This window comes from Schistocerca serialis, chromosome 5, assembly GCF_023864345.2.
Source record: "Schistocerca serialis cubense isolate TAMUIC-IGC-003099 chromosome 5, iqSchSeri2.2, whole genome shotgun sequence".
NCBI lineage: Eukaryota > Metazoa > Arthropoda > Insecta > Orthoptera > Acrididae > Schistocerca > Schistocerca serialis.
Genome location: NC_064642.1, coordinates 454,490,005 through 454,515,677, shown reverse-complemented (window position 1 = coordinate 454,515,677; position 25,673 = coordinate 454,490,005). Strand labels below are relative to the sequence as shown.

The 25,673-nt window shown below is 41.6% G+C and overlaps 1 protein-coding gene across 3 annotated transcripts in view; it reads left to right on the top strand.

Moving 5' to 3' along the window:
• The first annotated feature begins 21,690 nt into the window (after nt 1-21,690).
• Nucleotides 21,691-25,673, top strand: part of LOC126481346 (SPARC-related modular calcium-binding protein 2) — an 831,237-nt gene continuing 827,254 nt past the window's right edge. For all 3 annotated transcript variants that reach the window (XM_050105041.1, XM_050105040.1, XM_050105039.1), the window contains exon 1: nt 21,691-21,876. In XM_050105041.1, the coding sequence (XP_049960998.1) occupies nt 21,772-21,876 (105 nt within the window). In that variant the 5' untranslated portion in view covers nt 21,691-21,771. The remainder of the gene's footprint in view (nt 21,877-25,673) is intronic.

The window sequence follows — 25,673 nt, the reverse complement described above, 5'->3', positions numbered from 1 at the left end:
TCTTGATTGTCGACGAGGATGATATGATGATTAAGACAACACAACAACAAGTCACCGTGTACAGAAAATCTCTGACCCAGCCGGGGATCGAACCTGGATCCCTCGTATGGCTTTCTGCCGAACTGACTACTCAGCTACGGAGGCTGACAGAATGTTATATAATAGAAATAATATATGTATATGTAATAAGCGTTGATGCAGTCACTAAAGCCGCCTAGTGCCAAAGGTTGTTTACCTAACTACATGTTGTACTGTCACAGCCAGTTTGGGCATTGATGTTGTAATTGAATGATTATAAGAGACAAGGTATTATGTATCGATATTAAAAGTACGTTAATTTCACTGCTTCATTGTAACGTATTTGTTTTAGTTTCGTCTGACTCTGTACTGTTATGCCACAGATCTGATAGTAGGTAACCAGAACACGTCACGAGAAGTTAAAATAAACGAAACAAATTTTTTGCGCCCAAGGTAAGTGTTTAACTATTAGTGCCAACTTGTCTTCGTTGCTCCTACAGTGCGTACCAGAGAATTATCATGAAGAAGTAAATAACTACTTTAGCCGGCCGAAGTGGCCGTGCGGTTAAAGGCGCTGCAGTCTGGAACCGCAAGACCACTACGGTCGCGAGTTCGAATCCTGCCTCGGGCATGGATGTTTGTGATGTCCTTAGGTTAGTTGGGTTTAACTAGTTCTAAGTTCTAGGGGACTAATGACCTCAGCAGTTGAGTCCCATAGTGCTCAGAGCCATTTTTTTTAACTACTTTACTTGAGATGGATGAAATCGGACGTAACCCTCAGCAGGAACTTCACACGCGACAGGAGACATAGTTCATCTACCGATCTTGATGTGCTCACTGTGTGCTCGGAACTTAAAACTGTGACGTGAGACTGTAGATGGGCTTACTAGACACGCTGCGCAACACATCTCCGTAAATCTGCACCGGGTTTACACTGTGGTTTTAATTTCGCAACAGCTCGGAGGTTAAAATAAAACTAGCAGTCTCACACTTTAAGACAAAAACGACGCACCACGAAGCAATCATCCGAATGGGACGGAACTGGGTAGATTTGATGAACAGACAAACAAATGATTACAATATCAATTTAAACGTTTGGAGCAAGCTAGTTGTTCTCATCATACGCTGTGGTGAGGTTTCTGACGTTAGTGCCTATTTTTCCGTGTTCTTTCGTTAGTCAAATAACCAGTCTTGCAGTCACTGGTCATATGCGTGAAATATCCTCATAACTATGCTTTTATCGTGCCCACCCATCTGCGACAAGGTTATATTTTACAATTATAATCCCGTGTCCAGTTACTAAAGGTACATTCAGTTACATCTCTGGGTAACTCATTTGCTGGTGTTTACAATCCTAAACCTGATTCTTGTAGTGATCAGTTATTCTTGTTGTAGATAGGTGATCCCTCCTCTCATTTATATACCTATATATGAGGAGTGGTAACCATATTTTCAAGCTTGATTGGGCCACCCGTATCAGTTATCATTTCAGCAGACGTTTCCGTTTGTGTGACATTATAATTTCCTTTAAATTAATTTACGTGATCATATGGGATGCTCCCTTTTCTGTAGGTCATCAAGACTGGGCTACAGCATCTAGCGGCATGCTAGACAGCGCAAACGATACCCCACGGTATCTAATACTCCCTATGAAATTTCCTCCCTACTGCTTCTTCCATTATCTAAATGAACTATTCTAGAACACGTAACAAGTGTCTCACAAACTTATCCCTGCTTTCTCGTAAGGATTTTCCATAGAGCTATTTCCCTACCATGTCCCCTACATTGACAATGTTGACTTTTCGTATTTTTTATTTTCAGCTAAGAGATAACTGCTGAATAGTAGGCCTACTTAATTGCTGAAGTTCTTGATCATGGCTACATAAATTTTTCGGACCACTTCAACTCTGCAGTCTGAAATACTGTTGGAAGTAAGATACTTTAAGATGACATCAAATGCTGTTAAATAAAGGCACAGAGTTTCTTCAGATACATTTTGCATACATTCTTTGAGAACAAAACATTTTATTCTTGTAAACAAGACGTCCTTAATACAGGAACATCACGTATATTATTCACTCCAGATATGTCAGAAGAATGATCGGAATCAAATTTTCAGTCTTCGGCTGTTGCTTCATGAATTGTTCCCAGTATTGTTACGCTGTGGCATTTACTCTGGGCTTGCCACGCTACTCCAACCTGGGACGGCGATGCATGTAACGTGCATTAACGCCAACGCATGTACTTCCTCTCACGAAGTGAATAGCAATTGCCTCCCCATGTTGAGGAGTTGTGGCATCCTTCGACATACTCACCACAAGAAAAGTACATAACAAAACTGTACAAAAGATGCGCTCTCCTAATTATTGAATCGTTATGTTGTTTTATTGCTCTCGAGTATCATTCCTTGGATGCATCACTCTTCCAGAGTGATATGTAACACAACGCTACTTATTCTTTATAGCACCTCTTCATTACGCAGTTTATCTCTTCACTCTCTAACGCTGTTCGATATGACCATGTTTCAAGTATTTCCACTTTCTTCTTCTAACTTTCCATGATTTACGTATACTTTCAATACTATGCATCAATGTACACTTTCAGGTATTTCTTCCTGAATTTGTTATCAATATTTGACACTAGTAGTCCTACTTTTGTGACTTCGTTGTTCATCTACATCTACATGGATACTCTGCAAATCACATTTAAGTGCCTGGCAGAGGGTTCATCGAACCACCTTCACAATTCTCTATTATTTCAATCTCCTATAGCGCACAGAAAGAATGAACACCTATATCTTTCCGTACGAGCTCTGATTTCCCTTAGTTTATCGTGGTGATCGTTCCTCCCTATGTAGGTCGGTGTCAACAAAATATTTTCGCATTCGGAGGAGAAAGTTGGTGATTGGAATTTCGTGAGAAGATTCCGTCGCAACGAAAAACGCCTTTCTTTTAATGATGTCCAGCCCACATCCTGCATCATTTCTGTGACACTCTCTCCCATATTTCGCGATAATACAAAACATGCTGCCTTTCTTTGAACTTTTTCGATGTACTCCGTCAGTCCTATCTGGTAAGGATCCCACACCGCGCAGCAGTATTCTAAAAGAGGGCGGAAAAGCTTAGTGTGGGCAGTCTCCTTAGTAGGTCTGTTACATTTTCTAAGTGTCCTTCCAATAAAAGGCAGTCATTGGTTATCCTTCCCCACAACATTTTCTATGTGTTCCTTCCAACTTAAGTTGTTCGTAGTTGTAATACCTAGGTATTTAGTTGAATTTACGTCTTTTAGATAAGACTGATTTATCGTGTAACCGAAGTTTAACGAGTTCCTTTTAGCACTCATGTGGATGACCTCCCGCTTTTCGTTATTTAGGGTCAACTGCCACTTTTCGCACCATTCAGTTATGTTTCCTAAATCGTTTAGCAGTTCGTTTTGATCTTCTGATGTCTTTATTAGTCGATAAACGACAGCGTCATCTGAAAACAACCGAAGACAGCTGCTCAGATTGTCTCCCAAATCGTTTATGTAGATAAGGAATAGTAAAGGGCCTATAACACTACCTTGGGGAACGTCAGAAATCACTTCTGTTTTACTCGATGACTTTCCGTCAATTACTACAAACTGTGACCTCTCTGATAGCAAATCACAAATCCAGTCACTTAACTGAGACGATATTCCATAAACACGCAATTTCACTACGAGCCACTTGTGTGGTACAGTGTCAAAAGCCTTCCGGAAATCCAGAAATAGGGAATCAATCTGAAATCCCTTCTCAGTAGCACTCAGCACTTCAAGTGAATAAAGAGCTAGTTGTGTTTCACAGGAACGATGTTTTCTAAACCCATGTTGACTGTCCGTCAATGGACCGATTTCTTCGAGGTAATTCGTAATGTTCGAACACAATATATATTCCAAAATCCTGCTGCATATCGACGTTAACGACATGGGTCTGTAATTTAGTGGATTACTTCTACTACCTTTCTTGAATATTGGTGTGACCTGTGGAACTTTCCAGTCTTTGGGTACGGATCTTTCGTCGAGCGAACGGCTGTATTGATTGTTAAGTATGGAGCTAATGCATCAGCTTACTCGGAAAGGAACCTAATTGGTATACAGTCTGGACCATAAGACTTGCTTTTATTAAGTGATTTAAGTTGCTTCAATACTCCGAGGATATTTACTTCGACGCTCCTCATCTGGGAAGCTGTTCTCGATTCGAATTCTGGAATATTTACTTCGTCTTCTTTGGTGAAGGCATTTCGCAAGGCTTTGTTTAGTAACTCTGCTTTGGCAGCACTGTTTTTGATAGTATCTCCATTGCTATCGCGCAGAGAATGCATTGATTGTTTCTTGCCGCTAACATACTTCACATGCGACCATAATCTCTTTGGATTTTCTGCCAGGTTTCGAGACAGCGTGTAAATGCCAGACTGCAAACCCAAAGGTTCAGGGTTTGATCTTCAGCCGCCCTTATGATTATTTTTCTGTTACTTATCTCCGGTTTCATTTCTCACCATGATTTTTTTTTGGAGTCATCAGTCTTCTGACTGGTTTGATGCTGCCCGCCACAAATTCCTCTCTTGTACCATCCTCTTCATCTCGTAGTAGCTCTTGCATCCATCATACTCAATAATTTGTTGGATGATTTCCAACATCTGCTCTCCCCTGTAGTTTTTATCCACTAATCTCATTTTTGTTACTCCTCACTGCCTTTCTCTTTCTTCACCTTACATTCAATCCGTATTCCGCAGTCATCAGACTCTTCATTCCATTTAACATGTCCTATAATTCTGCTACATTTTCAATGAGGATAGCAATGTTATCAGCGAATTACGATTGTCTTGGTCGCATTTGTGTACTTATGATACCTTACCAGTCTCGACTCTTGTGAGTCATCAGCAGAATTCAAAATACAGAAAAACATGGACGGCTCGTTCTTATTAAAAAATAATACTTAAACGAGCTATACAAGGTGGTCAGAAACAGTCTGGGAAGCTTGTAAGGGTGTTGCAGGGAAGGCTGCGCTGAGAAAAAATCGTTAAGAAAATAATGCGATACGTTGCACTGTTTCCAAGTTATTCAGCATCGAAGTGAGCCAATCAGGTCGTCGTGTACATAAATTCAAGCACCCTGCCAGTGCCTCTTTTGCCAAATGTGTTCTTCGCTTGATTTCCTCAAACCGAAACACTTAGCTTTTGCTCACCTAGCTTAAATTTATCACTTTCGAAAAAAGCCCATTTTAACTTGTAATGAGCATTTCAACAAGTGGTAACTCACAGTGCCACAGATGTCTGTGCTTTACCGCCTTTTAGCGTGTGCAAGTGCTTGAATTCGCATGCACAATGACTTGATTGACTAACTTCAGTGGTAAATAAATGGAAAACGGCGCAACACATAGAACATTTTTCTTAACTACTACTTCTCAGTACAAACTCCCCAGCAACATCCTTACTAGCTTTCCGACCCTTCCTGACTACTCTGTATAAGCGAAAAATATTGCATACAACAAATTAAACGGATCATTGTAGTAAATACAAGGTTACAACAATTGAACTATATGAAATAAAATCGATATAACTTCTGAACGGTTTGCTTTAGGATATTCAAACTGCACGTCTGGCCGCTGGGCACGATGGGAATTAAGATGCTCATATATGGTTTGGTTTAGCGACGAAGCCCTCTTTCCTTTAGATGGGTTCGTCAAAAAGCAAAGTAGGCGCATTTGGGGGACTGAGAATCCGCATTTCTCGATCGAGAAGTCTTTTCGCCCTCAACGGGTGACTGTTTGATGTCCAGTGTCCAGTCACGGAATAATCGGTGCGATATTCCTTAATGGCACGGTGACTTCCGAACGGAACGTGAATGTTTTGGAAGATGATTTCATCCCCATTATCCAAAGTGACACTGATTTCGACAAGATGTGGTTCATGGAAGACGTAGCTCGATCCCCTCGAAACAGGAGAGTGTTCTGGTTCTGGGGTACCCAGGATGCACTGGCATGGGCCTCGATTGGAGGCCATATTCTCCGGATCTGAGCACATGCGACTCCTTTTTGTGGGGCTATACTAAAAACAAGGTGTACAGAAAAACAGCCATTCAGGATGCTATCGACAGCATCGATAATCCGACACTTTAGCGGGTCATGCAGAATTTTGCTATTCGTCTGCGCTACATCATCGCCAATTACGGCAGGCATATCGAACATGTCATAACCTAAATCTAAATATCTGTAGTGACTTTCACATGTTGAATAAAGTGTGTGCATACCGTAGTTTGTCACAAATTTACTTTTTTTTGTATAGTTCAATAATTGGCACCCTGTGAAATACAAATAATACAAAATTTCTAAAATAACTGAAAATAAAAATATCTATTTCTTATTGTTATTCCAGTCACTGCACATTGATTTCATCATAATGTGTAATAAAGACAAGATTTCATTTCTTTCTATGAAATTATTAACAGTGTATGAATCAGTAAACACGAAATAAAAGAAACGGGGCTTTAGTTAAAGTGCTCAGAACACAATCCTTTCCAAAAATTGTGTTACTATAATTTTACTTTTCATTTCTTTGCTTTGAGGGCAACACACTCATTGATAAAAAAAAAAAAGCCAAATTTAGCAGCTGAGTCGCATTTTATCGACAAGATAGCTAAATTTGACAGTCTGCTTAACCTATATTCTAGGTTAAGTAGCTTTTTTATCATCTTTAATTTGCTGAAACTGCTTTGAAATTGTCGTAAATATCCTCAAAGCTATTTCAGAGTTTGGAAAAGGATCTCGTAACATATACTTCGAAAAAAAAAAAAATTCAAAATATACAAATTGGAATCTGTGTTATTGCTCCTCATCAGCTGTTCCTACTGGCTTATGAAAGAAGCTGTTTCATTAACTAGCTCTGTTGTATCGATCATTCTGTTATATTTGGCACCAAAATCTGCTGCATATGCATCACAATAAGATACAGAGCTCTCATTTAACGCTTTCCTGGCATAATGAGATTGAACGCTGTGTTATATGCGACGTCAGTTTCCCCACTCTATCAAATATTTTGAAGCAGTCTAGCTTAAACAGTTTCAATTCAGTCTTTAGTTAGATAAATCGGCAAAAACAGGAAACTTTCAGTTAAACAGTATGTAATTTCCTTCGAGATCCGGTGGCCAACCTTTGAGATCCTATAATATTGTGGCGGAAAAATCTTCGTTGTTGAGCAAGAACTAGCTGTCTAGGAAGCAGTTGTATTCACCAAGTGCACTATTAACACGTAGCCCAAGAGACGCTAGTTACGCAGTAGTCATTTTTTTGTGTGCAACTTGGACGAAATGGCACTGTGACAACAGGGTGCGTTTTCAGTCTCGTGCCGAAGGAAAGGTTTCTTCTAGCAGATAGAAAACGAACACGTGGGATAGAACAACTGACGTGCCTCTCCCGCTTAATTCTTAAATACTCTCTCTTTCTATTTTATTTCCTCGGCTGTTTTTGGGTCCCTTCTAGGACTGCCCCCTATCTCGCCAAGGCCCGAATTTTCACTTGCATCGCTTTCCGTATTCGGGAGCTGTGTGGTTGAAACCTGAGTATTCTTATAGTGACTCAAAAGAGAATAAAGAAGATTGTTTGCTAAAACTGTCTAATTTATTAGCTATGAAAAAGAGCCTAGAAATCAAGCGGTTAGGGGTTCATCAGCCAGCTACAGTATTACACATACAACAAAAATAGGCAAAAAAAAATGGTCACATCTGTATATTCTTTATTATTAGCTACAGTATTTCGTGGATTAGGCCTATATTTATAATTGTATGATTCCATATTTACTATTTTGGTAGAGTCTGTTATGCAGAGTGGCATAAATAAAGGTTACATAACAAACAATTCGGAACAGTTCCGTTATTAAATTGACGTTTTAACTGGGGCCCACCACTGAAGAAAAAATGCAAATTACTATTAATATAAAATTATAAAAATATAAAAAGCGCAAGATAAATTGTTATTTTACGGAGTATCTTATTACGAATCTCAAATAGTCGTTTAGCGTCCATCGGGGTCGCCTCAAATGAAATGACGGATCTAAAAAAAAATGGCTCTGAGCACTATGGGACTCAACTGCTGAGGTCATTAGTCCCCTAGAACTTAGAACTAGGTAAACCTAACTAACCTAAGGGCATCACAAACATCCATGCCCGAGGCAGGATTCGAACCTGCGACCTAGCGGTCTCGCGGTTCCAGACTGCAGCGCCTTTAACCGCACGGCCACTTCGGCCGGCCAATGACGGATCTGCTCATACAACATTGGAAGAGTTATGTTTGTAGAGAGCATGTGGGTATGTTTGGCCTACATATACAAAAAGTAGAATTCAAAAAATTATTTATACTTAAAAACTATAACACGATCATTTTCGTTTTTGGAAACAAAATAAACCGTAATTTAAAGTATTAAAAAAACTGAGATAAAGGAGGATCACTCAACTGACAATAAAAACGACACAACTTTTTTGTTCACTATAGTAATTAGAGAGCGTATAAAATTATAACAATCGAAGGGCCAAGCCCCAAAGTAAACTTACCACAATTGTTAAAGATACACAACAATTAGTAAACTTAGGCGGCAGAAGGAACAGGGTTATACATACAAAATCAAGTAGGGGTAATACGGGAGTTGGTTTAATAGCGCATAAGAAACTAGGAATGCGGGTAAGCTACTATGAAGAGCATAGTGAACACATTATCGTAGCCAAGGTAGGCAAACAGCTAACACACATCACTGGAGTACATGTTTGTATGCCAACTAGCTCCGTAGATGATGAAGAGAGTGAAGAAATGTATGTTGAGATAAAAGAAATTATTCATGTAGTTAAGCGAGACGAAAATTTAATTGTGATGGGGGACTGTAATTCGATAGAAGGAAAAAGGAAGAGAAGGAAAAATTGCATGTGAACACCGAATAGCGGAAAGCAATAAAACAGGAAGCCACCAGGTAGAATTTTGCGCAGAGCATAATTGATCATCGCAAACTTAATTTAACAATAATAAAGGAAGGTTGTATATGTGTAAGAGACCTGGAGACACCGGAAGGTTTCATATTAATTATACAATGGTAAGAGAGAGATTTCGGAACCAGATTTTAAATTGTAAGACATTTCCAAGAGTAGATATGGACTCCTACCACAATTTATTGGTTACGAACTGTAGCTTAAAACTAAAGAAACTGAAAAAAAGCTAGAAAATTAACGAGATGGGATTTGCCTGGGTTGAAAGAACCAGACACAGTTGAGACAGAGGGAATATTAGGCAACAATTTACTAGAACAGGGCAAAGGAATACATTAGAAAACGAATGGCTAGCTTTTAGAAATGAAGTAGTGAATGCAATACAACACTATTAGCAACGGTAAGACTAGTATCGTTGAATCAAGCGAAGGTGAATAATGTATTCCTTCGAAGAACACGTCTGTATGCTTCTCATTTACGCAGAACGCCAATGACAATCAGTGAGAGCTAGAGACTTATACTCTGAAAGATATCCTCACCGTACTCACCCTACACGTCGTACATTTAAATATGTGTATGATAAACTGAGAACAACTGGATCTTTAACGCATCGGAAATACTTTCGAGAAAGGAAAGTTACTAACGAGAAAACGAGAATTGTTACTCATGTCACTGTGGTTCGAGATCCTTGTGTTCGTTCGCGTCAAGACGGAGGGAATCTGGCATGAACCAGAGTAGTGTTGTTCGTGTTCCGCATCGCCATAAATATCATCCTTACCATATCAGTCTTCACCAAGAATTAACGGCTACGGATTGTATGCGTCGCATTGAATTCTGCCGATGGGCTCAATTTAAAATTCAGAGGGATGACAAATTTATTAATTTGATTTTATTTACTGACGAGGTTACATGCACGAAACATGGAAATGTTAATTTGCGTAACATGCATTATTGGGCAAATGAAAATCCATGTTGGTTGCGGAAAGTTGCACACCAAAAACCGTGGTCGGTGTGTATGGTGTGGATTCTGGAGGACCGAGTTACAGGCCCCTATTTCATCGAAGGAAATCTTAATGGTAGGAGGTACACCACATTCCTGCAAGAAACATTAGATTTGTTATTGGAAGAAATGCTTTTATGAACAAGGAACACAATGTCGTATCAACACGATGGTGTCCGGCACATTTTTCGCTGATGGTTAGAAATTCTCAATTCTCAAATTATTCGATTGGATGCGGAGGAGATGTGTCGTGGCCGGCTCGTTCGCCAGACTTGACGCTCTAGATGTTTTCTTGTGGGGATTCGTAAAAGACATTGTTTATAAAGATGGTCCAACAACACCTGAAGATATGTGAGAGAGAATTGTCAGCCCATATGCTTCGATAAGTGCCGATGTAATAAGGTATACCACTCAATCCATGATAAGAAGATTGCAGCACTGCATTGATACCAATGGTCATCACTTCGAACATTTTCTGTAAATTGACGTTCATGCTACCTTTGTGACCTTCGTTGACCTTCAAGGACCTTACTGTTACATATCATTGGATTCGCCTCGATAGCCGCTATCAGAAAATAAGTACCAAACTATAGCATCCCATTTTAAAAAACCAAGTTGATCTTCATATATCTGAAACGACCCCACCTAGCAACAAAAAACCAACGTCATATTATGGCCCCCGTTGTCCCATGCAACTTTTGTCCCACAAACTTTTCAGCTCCCTATCATACTTTCGGAGTTATTCTTGGTGGCAATAGTTAGTGACTCACCCTGTATGGCTGTCACTAAATAATATTGTGAAAACCCCACTTCATGGGTTTATCTCCCAACCCAGAAAACTAAATGTGGGTAGGCCACTTCTCTAAGACCTAAGCTATGAATTTAAAAGTGCTCTTTTTGAGGTGAATAACGCAATACTAAAACTTCCTGGCACATTGTTTGCCGGACCGAGACTCGAACTGGGGACCTTGCGTCTCCACTTGCCCGCGAAAGCAAAGGTCCCGAGTTCGAGTCTCAGTACTGCACACAGTTTTAATCTGCCAAGAAGATTCTTGTCATCGCCCACTCCGTTGCCGAGTGAAAATTTAATTCTGGGAACATCCCCTAGGCTGCGGCTAAGCCATTTCTCTGCAGTATCCTTTCTTCCAGGTGTGCTAGTTCTGCAAGGTTCGCAGGAGACCATCTGTGATGTTTGGAAGGTAGGAGACGAGGTACTGGCGGAACTGAAGCTGTGAGGACGGGTTGTGAATCGTGCTTGGGTAGCTCAGATGGTGGAGCACTTGTCGCGAAAGGCAAAGGTCCCGAGTTCGAGTCTCGGTCTGGCACACAGTTTTAAACTGCCAGGAAGTTTCATATCAGCGCACGCTCCTCTGCAAAACGAAAATTTCATTCTGTAGGCAATATTAGGTTCTAGGTGTAGATCCTAAAGTGGGGATTTGCATAATAAAAATTACGTGACTGGAAGGTATATGATAAAAAACAATCTATCATGTAAACACCCAAGTTTATTATATTAAAATATTGATCATGGTCTTTCATGAAAACGAGACAGTGAAAGAATTAACAATTACTATCTGGACCAACTTATTAATATGAGAGTATTATGGATAGTAGTTTTACTTTGCTATCTAACGGAAGTCTCACCTGGTCAATTCAGACCCCGATGTAAGACTCAAATTTAATCCCACAAAATCCTAATGGAAAAAAAAGTGACTGCAATCTTTGCGACTAGTTAAATAGATCATACATTCACCAGATGAACGTTGAAATTGAAACTGGCAATCGTAGGAGATTCCACACGTGTGGAACAGAACTAGCCAGTGCTGGTTTTAATGCTCACTGTAAAATTTCTCGTGTGCCGAGCTGGTCGTCTCCAAAGGTGCGCTGCTCTCCGCTCTTGACTAAAGTCCGCGACCGAAATCAAAACCGGACCAGTCTCGACAGGGGTCCCTAAGCGAATCCTTGGACTTTCGTCTTTTCTTTTTGCTCCTGCACTATTTTTCCACCGAACAGTTGCCAACAGCACTACCAGAAAACACTGCGGCCCAGTAGTACTGTTTTCCTCCAGAATGCAGAGACCGGCCAAAACAGCGTGTCGCTTTCAGACACCAATACTATCTGAAAGCTCCTACTGCACTAATAAAAAATATCCGCTTCAGATCCGTGCTCGTGACGTCAAACTTTAACAACCCAACCCCGCGTCTCCCCGCCAAGATGCTAGCCTCGCATCAGAAATTAAGATATATGCCTCGTGTTTTCGAAAACGTCTGACAGCTATCTCCTAAGCCGGTCTGCAAAACATGAGAAAACCGCTCTCGCCTGCAGCTCATGGCGCCTCTCTGCCCCTGACGTCCCGGTAGGAGTCATAGCATTGTAAACTCGACAATGACTTTGCTGGGACGCCCTGGCAGCCCAATTCCACGAACTCAATTCCAGGGCCTCCCGGTCGTCAGTCTCCAAAGAGAAATTACATAGGGCACCATACTATCAATCACTGTGGTCCAAGATCTTTTTAATTCTCAATGCAATCCCCTAATAAATTTATGAGTTCTCATTTTCTAAATTATTAGATCAATATCAAAATTAATGAACAAGGCATGAAAATTTGCCTGCTGCGTTTCATTGTATTTATTTTATCAGTATGCTACTTTAAGCTGTACACGGAAGTCAGTAACACCTGAGTTCTTGATTCTGAATCCAGGTCTACTCTAATGGATGAGACAGAAAGGACAGTCGTTTTTACAACAGATAGTATTCAGGCTACGAAATGGCTATGGTGCTACAGTTGAACCCTAGAGATTATGTACAGCGGCTAAATTTTGCTCGAGAAATTCACTGAATTCTTCCTATCTGAACCAAGGAAAAAAAAGTCTTCCTATCCAGTGAGTTTGGTTTCAGCAGGATGGGGCCATAGCTCACACAGCAAGAATGTCAATGTAAGCTATTCGGATTGTTTTTTGTGGTCGCGTCATTTTCCAGTTTGGTGACATTAGTTGGTCTCCTCGTTTCCCACACCTGTCCATGTGCGTCTTCTATTTGTTGGGTTACCTCACGTCATGAGTATACAAGCATAAACTACATTCGCTTGGAGACGGAGGGTAGCTTGCGAAGTATATCGCTGGAAACGGCCGTCACCTGGGAGATGTTGTTTTCAAGCATGGCAACATAATTTGAGTATTATTCTGTAAATAAAAATTTTTTTGAAGCGCAAGTACAAATAAATATTTTTTAAAACGTTCATCCTTTATGCCTCACTCGGTACTTTTTGTGAGACTCGGAGAACGAAGTACGTCATTGAGGTCACTACCTGTTTCACTTGCCCTTACTACTAAGTTATCAACTTTTATGGTTAAAACTGTCAGTAGTTGTGTCACGATATATCAAGCTGGTGGGACGCGGACCATCGGTGATATATCCGATTTTACGAGATGACAACGAATCGTTGGGAAAGTCTAAGAAATTATAAGAAAAAAAACTTTAGTGGTTGCTGATGACGTCGTAACTCTGTCACAGATGTCAAAAAACCGAAGTTCAGTTCAGCGGAATGGGTAGTGAATTGAAAAGAGATTATAAAATGAACATCAACAAAACTAAAACAAGAACAATGAAGTGTACACTCACAGAGTGTATTCTAATACTGATACAAACAATTATCATTTCCAAACTATTCCTTTATTCACTAAAATTATTTCGGGTATCTTGCCGTGTCTTTTTACAAAATACTTACTTTACTGTACGTAGTGCGTATGTCGTAAAGTGTGTTCATATGCTTCCGCATTTAACGTTTTCTTAAGCTCAATAAGGGGACCTCATGGTAACCACAAAGAACAGCCTTACACACCACCTTCTCTGTATTTCACTGTTGGCACTACATATGATGGCAGGTAATATCCCTCACGCATTAGCCAAACTCAAGCTCTTCCGCCGGATTGTCACAGGATACGGGGTGATTCATCACTCCAAATCACTCGGTTCACAGAAAAATGTTGATAATTACTTGGGTATGTCGAGTAGCTAATTTAGAGGCACTGCATCGAAAGTTATTTATGGCACAAATTATATAAAAAAGGGATAACTTGACAGGACATACCCCGAAGCGTCAAGGAACAGTTAATTTGGTAATGGGGAAGTGTGGGGGGAGGGGGGGGTGGTTGGTTGAAGGTTTTAGATTGACGCCAGTAAACTGGCTCAAGTGAATTTAAGCTGCAATAGTTCTTAAATTACGAATCTGCGCTGCACAGACTAGTATGAAGTCTACGAACTGAAGACCACAACAGTATCTTTGATCCGTGCTTCTGTGGGCATTTTTGGACTGCAGTCAAGGCCTTTAGAAACAGATGTATCCCTTCAAAGGACATCATTACCTGGTAATATACGAGTCCTTACGTAACTGAATAACACTGTGGTGGATTGCTTTTCGTTGGTAGTCAGCTGGGGCTGCCAGCATGGGCACATTCGCCCCAGTGACCTGAGAGCCTCTGTCCCTAAGCTCTTGGACCTTGGGGCCATCTTTGGTATCAACAGCTTTGGTCCAATGTGTGGATCAGTGAGTCGTACCACCATTGGCTCCAGTGTTGGTATGGCTCTGTTGCTTGTCGGTATTTCGACCAAACATCAAAGAGCACTGAGGTCAATACCGGTACGCCGAGAACACGTTGGCGACAACGTAGTTTGTTTTCGTTGTCGTTTCGAAACCGGCGTGGTTCGCCACTTGTACTTCCAGCTCGGATATTGGAAAACACAGTGTCTCAGGAACAATGGAGTAACATGGAAGTTATTGAGTTTTGGTGACTTAACCAGCAAGAAATACTATGAGGAAATACAAAAATCACAATGTCACTGTAGATGTATGCAGCCAAAGACCTGCTCAGTTATTGAATCTCTTTACGGAATCAAACTTGTTAACGTATAAACACAAGAACGTAGCTAAAAACAGGTTGATTATTAGACTGCATATATTTATTCTTATTCTGTAACCGTGCTGTGTTTTGTCATTGATTTCTTTGTTTACTTGTGCGTTAAAGCAAGTTTCATCCAAGTTCTTGCCAAATACCTTGAGCCACTTGATATTCCGAGAATTTTGTGACGATGGGAAGTCCTGACAAACGCTTGCATTATCGTTTAACATTTCCGAAACGTCAGGAGCATAAGATCGCAAGCTTTTGTTGTAACTGAAAACTTAGTTGCTTGATGGAAGGTATGGTGAATGAAGCTTTTCTCTGTGAGTATTATAAAGTAACTGATTCTGTTTTTGAAATGTTGCAGTAGGTATTACTCCAATAATTGTTCTTGTTGGTTTCTGGAAATCTAAATGAAGTATATTTTCACATCAGAAAAAAAAGTGCTTACAGTCAGAAAGATCTGTAACTTCCTATGAGCAGATAGTTCGTATGCAAAGTAAAAAAGTGAAATTACTCTATTAAAAACAATTTTGGTAGGTATCCTTTTGTACAAGGGTGGTCATTTTTCAAAGTTTGGATCTATATAATTAACAGATGATACCCTAATTCAGGAGAAAGCTAGTTTAGCAAACGATCACCCAACAATTACGTTGTGTGTTCGACTTGCTGGCAGGGTTAGGTCGTAATATATCTGGTCGGTGAATCAGAGTTTCAGTGTTTCATCCATGTAACAAACAGTTTAATTCAAATACAAATTAAACCATACGCTACATACTACATCTATAAACACTTTTAGACCGTTTTTCTCTTAACTGTGTTCTCCCAAACTCGTGGGTCCCACATATTTCCAACTGATTTTAGATTTTTTCTGCACTGAGTTTATCTTATGCAAATTAAAGGGTGTAATAAACCACGCGAAGACTGACCCTATACTGAATTTTGCAGACCATGACTTCTTATTGTGAATGCCACGCAACAGATCGTGAGAGATGTAGTAATCGTACCTATGTGTTACAGTCATTGTCCATCATCTTTCTTTCCATTTTTTTAGTTTTGCAATGTCAAAATATAATTGTTCACGTTCAAAAGCGCAAATGCACCGGTCGCGACCTGTCCGTCTTTACGAATTCAGCTGAATGTTGGCTCCAATGTGTGGGCGCTGTCCCACGGCTATTCGCCACTCTTGGCTCGTGCAGTGGCACCAACGTGTAGACGAAGTGTCACCGTGTTTCGCACAGACAGAAGCGTCTCCCGCGGCGAAAGGATACCGCCTGCCGTCTTTTCTGGGCTTCGCTGGCGGCTCTCCGACGCCTTCAGGCCTACCCAAATGCTTCCAGCGCCTCCGGTGGTCTGCTCACCTGTACAGTCTACATATCAGGCGCTAGAGGTGACAATCTCGTTGCGTGTCGCCTTAAGGTTATCCGTGCCCAACTTTTAGAAATTCTAAACTACGTATGTCAGCCAGCTTAATGAAATTTTTACTACGTTTTTATGGTGACATGAGTAGTCGATCTTCCAAATGTCATTGTAGTAACTGTTACTCGTATATATGAGCAGTTTTGATTCAATTAGTAGTTTTTATGGGGCATCGTTATAAAAGAACCTCTCATTTCAAAATTAATGTCATGAGTTCATATTTTGTGAACCTTCACACCATGCATGTACGTCCAGTGTTTACGTTGTGTTACTACGTATCCATGATAGGTAGGTGCCTGAATTTCTTTTACGTTATGCTACAACTTTTAAAGGAAGTCTGCCGAACGGTTCTAGGCGCTACAGTCTGGAGCCGCGCGACCGCTACGGTCGCAGGTTCGAATCCTGCCTCGGGCATGGATGTGTGTGATGTCCTTAGGTTAGTTAGGTTTAAGTAGTTCTAAGTTCTAGGGGACTGATGACTTTAGAAGTTAAGTCCCATAGTGCTCAGAGCCATTTGAACCATTTTTTTAAGGAAGTCTCTATTCTTCAAATTTATTTTAAGAGGTTTAGAAGCTTGTTACAAAAGAGTTTATTGTAGTTTATATCTGTCACACGTCTGTGACAGTGAACTCGGTTTCACTAATACGCAATTTAAACTGCTACGCAAGAAACATTCAGTAGAAAGGAAAAACACCGAATAAATATATGAGAAAACAGGAGTAAAAGAGATGGTGGTCCAGATTGCCGTACACACTGGTACCTCTAATACCCAGTAGCACGTCCTCTTGGGGGTTGATGCATGCCTGTATTCTGCGTGGCATACTGTCCACAAGTTCATCAAGGCACTGCTGGTCCAAATTGTCCCACTCCTCAACGGCGATTCGGCGTAGTTCCCTCAGAGTGGTTGGTGGCTCACGTCGGCCATAAACAGCCCTTTTCAGTATATCAGGCATGCTCTATATGGTTCAGGTCTGAAGAACATGCTGGCCATTCTAGTCGAGCGATGTCGTTATCCTGAAGGAAATTATTCGCAAGGTGTGCACGATGGGGGCACGAATTGTCGTCCATGAAAACGAATACCTCGCAAATCTGCTACTGATATGGTTTCCCCATCGGTCGGAGGATGGCATTCACGTATCCTACAGCCGTTACGGCGCCTTCCATAACCACCAGCGGAGTACGTCGGCCCCACACACTGCCACCCCAAAACAGCATGGAATCTCCACCTTGCTGCACTCGCTGGACATTGTGTCAAAGGCGTTTAGCCTGAACGAGTTGCCTCCAAACACGTCTTCGACGATTGTCTGGTTGAATGCAACACTCATCGCTGAAGAGAACGTGATGCCAATCCTGAGCCGTCCATTCGGCGTGTTGCTGGGCCCATCTGTACCGCGCTGCTTGGTGTCGTGGTTGCAAATATGGACCTCGCCATGGGCTTCGAGGGTGAAGTTGCGCATCATGCAGCCTATTGCGCACAGTTTCAGTCGTAACACAGCATCCTGTGGATGCACGAATAGCATTAATGAACATGGTAGCGTTGCTGCGAGGGTTCCTCCGAGTCATAATCCGTAGGTAGCGGCCATCCACTGCCCTTGGGCGGCCTGAGCGAGTCATGTCACCAACAGTTCCTGTCTCTCTGTATCTCCTCCAAGTCCGAACAACATCGCTTTGGTTCGTTCCGAGACGCCTGGGCACTTCCCTTGTTGAGAGCCCTTCCTGGCACAAAGTGACAATGCGGACACGATCGAACCGCGGTATTGACCGTCTAGGCACGGTTGAACTACAGACAACACGAGCCGTGTACCTTCTTCCTGGTGGAATGACTGGAATTGATCGGCTATCGGCCCCCCTCCGTCTAATAGGTGCTGCTCATGCTTGGTTGTTTACAGCTTTGGGTGGGTTTAGTGACATCTCTGAACAGTCAAAGGGACTGTGTCTGATCCCTATCCACAGTCAACGTCTAACTTCAGGAGTTCTGGGAACCGGGATGAAGCAAAACTTCTTTTTGATGTGTTCATTTGACGGGTGCGTAAAATCGCTGGGGGAATTTTTCTTCCCTTTTTTTGTGCTGAGTTTGTGAGAATGACATTGTACGACCGCTTTCGAACCCCAGACAGTCTCATTGCAAAATAAAACAAAAAAAAAAAAAAGAAAAAAGAGGAGAACAAAGAGGAAAGTAACATTTCAAAAATGGTTCAATTGTCCCTGAGCACTGTGGGACTTAACATCTGAGGTCATCAGCCCCCTAGAACTACATAAACCTAACTAACCTAAGGACATCACACACATCTATGCGCAAGGCAGGATTCGAACCTGCGACCGTAGCTGTCGCACGGTTCCAGATTGAAGCGCATAGAACCGCTCGGCCACAACGGCCGGCAGTAACATTTCAAGTTCATATGTAAAATGGAAAGGGTACAACCCTTATATGGGTTTTGTCACTGCACCAGCGTACATCATGCACTAAAGTGAAACGTCTTGAAACCAAATAGAACGCTTATCAGCGAACTTATCCGTACAGAGACTATTGATTGAAATGTACGAAGTAGCTGACGCCATTTTTAGATCATGAGAGGGAAGAAGATGGATGTAACACGTAGGCCTGGCGAGGAGAAAGTTTTGTGAAAGTTGTCAAATTTTTTTAGCAACGTTTAAACCACTTGAAAAAATTTTCCAACTGTTTATGTGCGTTTATTTGTTAGATCAGACATAGACGTAAGACAACCCAAGAAGTAGTTCGAAGCTGGAGAGCTCTGCCACAAAAGAAATTGATTAAATACGCCTTTCAGGCTGTGACTAATTTTCTGCCTGATGTAATAGGAACTCTTTCTACTGATAACCTAGCAGAGGCTAAAGAAATAACTGGTGAATGCTAAGCGAGTCTTCTTATCCTAATAGATGAATATATACATATCGGCCACAAGTTTTTTCCTTCTACATATCTCTTCTTATTTATATATATTAGATACGTAGAAGGAACGAAGTAAAAAAAGAAATCAGGGCAACACTCTTACCAGCAAAGGTGCTTTGGCAGTGGGAAAAAGAGTTCTGAAATGCAAATTATTGGAGCACCCACGCTATTCACCAGATTTTGAACGTTTTGTTTTCCCCTGCTTTCATACCTAAAGAAACTTGTGGCTGGAAAATATTTTGAAACCATTTGCAGTGGTGCGAATCTTCTCTGTCTTTGGGAATTTACTCACTTACCTCCGTGAGTTTCCTTAGAACCACGGCCTGTCCTGAAGCAACGTAGAATGTGGTTCAACCTGGAAAAGCTGTTTAGAAGACAGGCTGCACTATACGTGCAGAAAATTGCATAGAACCTTCTGTTTCTCCCGCAAAGAGAGTCCCTGGTCACAGGTGTAACTAAGGCCACTAAATAAACCAAATGCTTATATAAATTATTTGTCTTAGAATCTCATTTTAAAGGTACACAAACGGCTATTAAGGCCGCGCAAACACACAGATCTTTATGTAATACGTGTACTTATTCTCCGTTTGTACTATCACGTTAACTAACGTAGCCAGCATAAGTATAGAACATGCAATCTGATGACTAAAAAACTGCTACTTTTAATAGTCAGTAAACTGTTGTGGATTTTACACGATGGTTATCAGATTTGGTATGCTCGCTCAATACTACACAGTTCACCATTATTCAGTAATTAGTAGTTGTCGGAATTATGACGTGGAATTTTTTAGCCCATTGAAAGAAAGTTACTAACTCATTCAAATTCTCGAAACTTTACGCCGAATCTCAGTCATTTTCGTAAGCATCTGCTCCTTAAAGAAAGTGATTTACAATGTCATTATAAGATCACTAGGACATCTAAACAATTCCACGCGCTAGTGGGGCTAAATTATGACTCCTCGAGAAGAGAGCTTGCAAACCTCTCACTTCTCCAGAACGCTCGAATGTTCTCAATTCCGACTGGATCGAACATACCGTAGTAATCAGTGTCATAGTTTTTCACGGACAGCATGGTAATTTTGCTCCATAGCAATCCCCAGAGCGTGGTTACGCTTGTGCTTACCAACCAGTGAAACGGCCGCTAAACCCGCTGAGCAGAACAGGTAATTAGGATTGTGGAACGGGCCAAATAACGTTGGGGTCAGTTACACCCTCTAATTGCAATTTACTGTAATTAAATAACACATTTACAACCAAAGCGGCACATAGCCGAACCTTTACCAAATGCAACCCTTTCACGGCTGAAGGCCTCCAAACAAGAAATCTTAAAAATCAACAAGATAAAAATGCAGTTAAAATAGCAAATAAAATAATTTAAAAAATATATATCATAGCTAGGTGGAAAGCTTCAAGGCAAAAAATTACGGCTGTAGTTTCCCCTTGATCTTAACCGTTCGCAGTACCAGCACAGCAAGGCCGTTTTGGTTAGTGTTACAAGGCCAGATTTTCAGTCTGGAATCGCGCGACCGCTACGGTCGCAGGTTCGAAACCTGCCTTGGGCATGGATGTGTGTGATGTCCTTAGGTTAGTTAGGTTTAAGTTCTAGGGGACTGATGACCTCAGATGTTGAGTCCCATAGAGCTCAGAGTCATTTGAACCATTTGAACAAGGCCAGATCAGACAATCATCCAGACTGTTGCCCCTGCAACTACTGAAAAGGCTGCTGCCCCTCTTCAGGAACCACACGTGTGTCAACAGATACCCCTCCGTTATAGTTGCGCCTACGGTACGGCTATCTGTATCGCTGAGGCACGCAAGCCTCCCCACCAACGGCTAGGCCCATGGTTCATGGGGGCGGTTGTTTTTACGTTTTATGTACCAAACGTATTTTTGTGTAGTTGAGCTGAACCTCTGAATATCGGTAAAAGTTTTGTGAAATTATGTATGGTGGACTATTTCGTATTTTGACAGTGTTTTCTCATGCTATCTCCATCTCGTTTGTAAATATTGCGTCGTACTATGTTGCTGTGGCTCGGACGCGTTTCACTGTACAAATGTGCGTCTCTGATGCGCTGCCGACTGTTGTTTGCTTACTGCTTTGTTTTAGTTTGATGTTCGCGAACTTCGAATCTGTTCCGTTTGTTTCCATTCTCTCTCTCTGTGTATGTGTGTGTGTGTGTGTGTGTGTGTGTGTTTTATTTTGTCTGTCCAATAATACGTTTAGACTGTTGAATTGTGTTGGGTAAATAAAGACGCCTCGTGTTCGTTTAGACGGCGTGACATTGAATATGCTACAAGATTGTTACGTAGATTCTGTGAGCCACCGAAGAAATTCGACCTGCGGGCGCCGATGGCTCCTTGCGTTAACTGCGGGTGTCCGTCGCGACGCGGCGCTGCAGTCGCCGGCCGGCGGGAAGCCCGCGCGCACGCCGGCCGCCGCGGGGCAGTGCGTCGCCGGCGCTCGTGGAGTCTGAGTGGTCTGTGTAGGCACGACTCGCCGCAGCCGCGCTCAGCCGTCAGTCCACACGCGACGCTCCACGATGCCCACCGGAGGTGCTCTGCAGCGGCTGGCGGAGGCGCTGCCTCTGGTACTTCTGCTGCTGATGGTTCCGGCCGGCTCCTTCGCTGCACAAGCCACTCCTCAGGTACAGGCCCCTCTACTTCATCAGTTCCTCGGTTAGGTACCAGGTGTCGATCCTCAAGATAAATGCACATCCATTTTCATTCCCTGTGCGGCGCTTTACCTGCGATCAGATCAGGATTTCGTTCCATAGACTCAAAAATCAGATGAGTCTCGTGGGCGTGGGACATGCCAGAAAGTATAACATAAAAAAACCTAGAACATTTGGATATAATACTCACTTCCCTGATGAGGAGATTGTCGAGATTTGTGAATACGTTACAATAAACTGGAACTACTAATATTTACAGAATTAATACACTGTCAGTTTTATGCACTTTTAATAAATTTTGTCATACAGAAAAACCACTTAATCTTGACTTGTGGCCAACTGCTGTCAGAACTGAAATCCAACAGACATTTTTACTTAAGCTGGTCTAACAGTATCTGTTGCGATATTCGTCTATAAAGTGGGACCTGAATACTAAAAATTCCTTGAAACTCTGTGTAAAGTGTGCTTTTTCTGAAACCAAGTTTTAGATGGTTGCTGGCAATTTGTTGAAAGTGTGGTGCCAGAATATTGGTCCCCTTTATCGACCAAAGTTATCACGTATCTTAAAGTAGTCTACGATCCCTCAAAAGAGAGCTATAAAGATCAAAACGTCTATACTATCGACAGACAAACTTGGGATGACTCCTCCTCCTTTTCCAATTCCTGCCTGGTGATGTACCATGGTTTGTTACAGTGTCGTAAGGTAGCCTAACAAAGTATTAGCAGAGAGATGCAAGGCCAAAAAATGTATATACTGTCGACAGACACTGCTTTGGAATTTCGCTGTCGGGTGTCAAAATCGTAGTACCGGTTCATGTCGAAGTCATGGAACAGTAAAATGCTAGGAGATCTGATATAGCACTTTGTTTCCAAATTTCTTCTCGTCGGACTTTCACCATTTAATACGAAACGCTGCTACTTAGAAATGAAAAATGTTTCCGCTGTTGTCATTATACTTTTTTCCTGATACAAATAACGAGGTAACGCTCATGCATTAATCTCGATTCATGCAACTTTTCTAGTGTCCTCAAAGCGGTAGAGATGTACAGTCCTACGAAGAACATGTACGTCCTAGTGTGGCACTTCTCATACTTAAAACAAAAGTTAAAAACCGTCACGATTTTCATTCCAACAAAGTATCAGTCACTGATAATTTTTATTATATTAACATACATAGAGGAAAAAACATGGGAATTATGCTGCTCTTGACAGTTGATTTCACATATATCCTGCTTGATCAACAACTTTAATGGCCGTCCATTTTTTCTGTCGGTAACAACTCTATATCTTTGTTGTTAGGCGTTTCGATTGCTACACTATCGTCATCAAGATGAACTCATATTTCTCAAAACCGTTCTTAGAGAAAAGTTGTGTCCCATCTCTTGAAGCAATATATAAGATGGTCAAGAAAACGCTTGTACAAGAAATCGGCAGTTCTTTTCACTAAAAATTGTTATGTACGAGACGGTTTCCACCCCGTGATGATGGTATACCAGTCTATACGCCTTGGGAACAAAATAAAAACTTACATCATATCCAGTCAGAATATCAGTCCGAGTCTTCCCAGTCTGTAATTTATGAAATAGCTCTAAGTTTACATCTCTAACAGTCTATTACGCTGTCAGTTGCTATTCGTCTTTAGCTCATATCTTCATTGTCTGTGTCTGCAGATTTACAGCTCAGCCTTAATGCGAAACATCGTTTCTGCTGGTCTAAAACATTTTTATAAAAAAATTTTGTCGGCAATAGATTTTTATTGCAAACGATATCGAAAAATACCAAGATTATTTAGTGAGAATGCAGTGAGGTTCGACGTTTTACCTAATTATACACGGGAATGTGAGCATATTGCCTCTTTCGGTCTTTTTATCAACTGTTACAAGTTTTTATCAGTACAGTGTGTAACAAAAGTATGACTAATAAACTTAAACATGGTCCATAGTAGGCTGTAATGCGATTTTTATTTAATAGTGCGATAAGGTAATTTCGACACACATTAAGATAAGACATTACTGCAGTTATCTGTTTTATCTTAATTTGAATCGAAATTAGCTAATCGCACGATTAAATAAAATTCACATTACAGCCTACTACGGACCATGTATACGTTTATTAAGCATCTGGAGGCTGTGGATCTCCGCAAATACAAAATTTTAAAATATGAGTATTAACTGTGCAATTTACTTGTTGGGTAAGGCTAGTAATAGATCTTAACAGTAAAGTACACCTGCAACACCTACATTATTTATGTGCATAACATACGGTCACTGTAACAACAATCAGAAACAACACGTCGCTTTATTAACACGACCTGAGATTTTTATTACAGACACGCTTAGAAGTGTCCACTCTCTTCTTGACGAGTCCATCCGTCATACTGCGACACAATTAAGTGAGCGTGGAACTGTGCCACTCACGGGGCCAATTCGAAAACATTTTTCCACACAAGCAACATACCATTTGGAGACCCTCCCACCCACGCTCAAAGTCGTCAGATACCTTTCCTTGAGTCTTTACACATTTAAACTCGAATTTATTACTGATGACTGCACTAATTTAAACAAACACGTCACTGGAATAGTCATATGGAAATATTTACTTCAAACACTGAAACACACGAGATTTATTACTCGTTTATCTTTAAACGTTATACACTGAAGGGTCAAAGAAACTGGTATACATATCTAATACCGTGTAGGGCCCCCGCTAGCATGCAGAAGTGCCGCAACACGATGTTTAATGGACTCGGCTAATGTCTGAGGTAGTGCTGGAGGTAACTGACACCGCGAATCCTGCAGGGCTGTCCATAAACCCGTAAGAGTACGAAGGGGTAGAGATCTCTTTTGAACAGCACGTTGCAAGGCATCCCAGATATGCTCAGTAATATTCATGTCTGTATAGTTTGGCGGCCAGCTGAAGTATTTAAACTCAGAAGAGTGTCCCTGGAGAAACTCTGTAGCCATTCGGAACGTGTGCGGAGTCGCATTGTCCTTCTGGAATTGTCAGAGTCTGTCGGAATGCACAAAGGACATGAATGGATTTAGGTGATCAGACAGGATGCTTAGGTATGTGTCACCTGTCAGAGTCGTATCTAGACATGTCAGGGGTCCCACGCCACTCCAACTGCACACGCCCCACACCATACCAGAGCCTCCACCAGCTTGAACAGTCCCCTGCTAACATGCAGGGTCCATGGATTCATGTGGTTGTCTCCCTACCCGTACACGTCCATACGCTCGATACAATTTGAAACGAGACTCGTCCGACCAGGCAACATGTTTCCAACCATCAACAGTCCAATGTCGGTGTTGACGGGCCCAGGTGAGGCGTAAAGCTTTGTGTTGTGCAGTCATCAAGGGTACAGGAGTGGGCCTTCGGCTCCGAAAGCCCATATCGATGATGTTTTGTTGCAGGCCCAGCATTGAAATATGCAGCAATTTGCTAAGAGGTTGCACTTCTGTCACGATGAACCATTTTCTTCAGTCATCGTTGGTCCCGTTCTTGCACGATATTTTTCCGGCCACAGCGATGTAGGAGATTTGATGTTTTACCGGATTCCTGATAATCACGGTACACTCGTGAAATGGTAGCACGGTAAAATCCCCACTTCATCACTACCTCGGAGATACTGTACCCCATCGCTCGTGCACCGACTATAACGCCACCTTCAAACTCACTTAAATCTTGATAACCTGCCATTGTAGCAGCAGTAACCGATCTAACAACTGCGCCAGACACTTTTTGTCGTATACAGCCGTTGGCGACCGCAG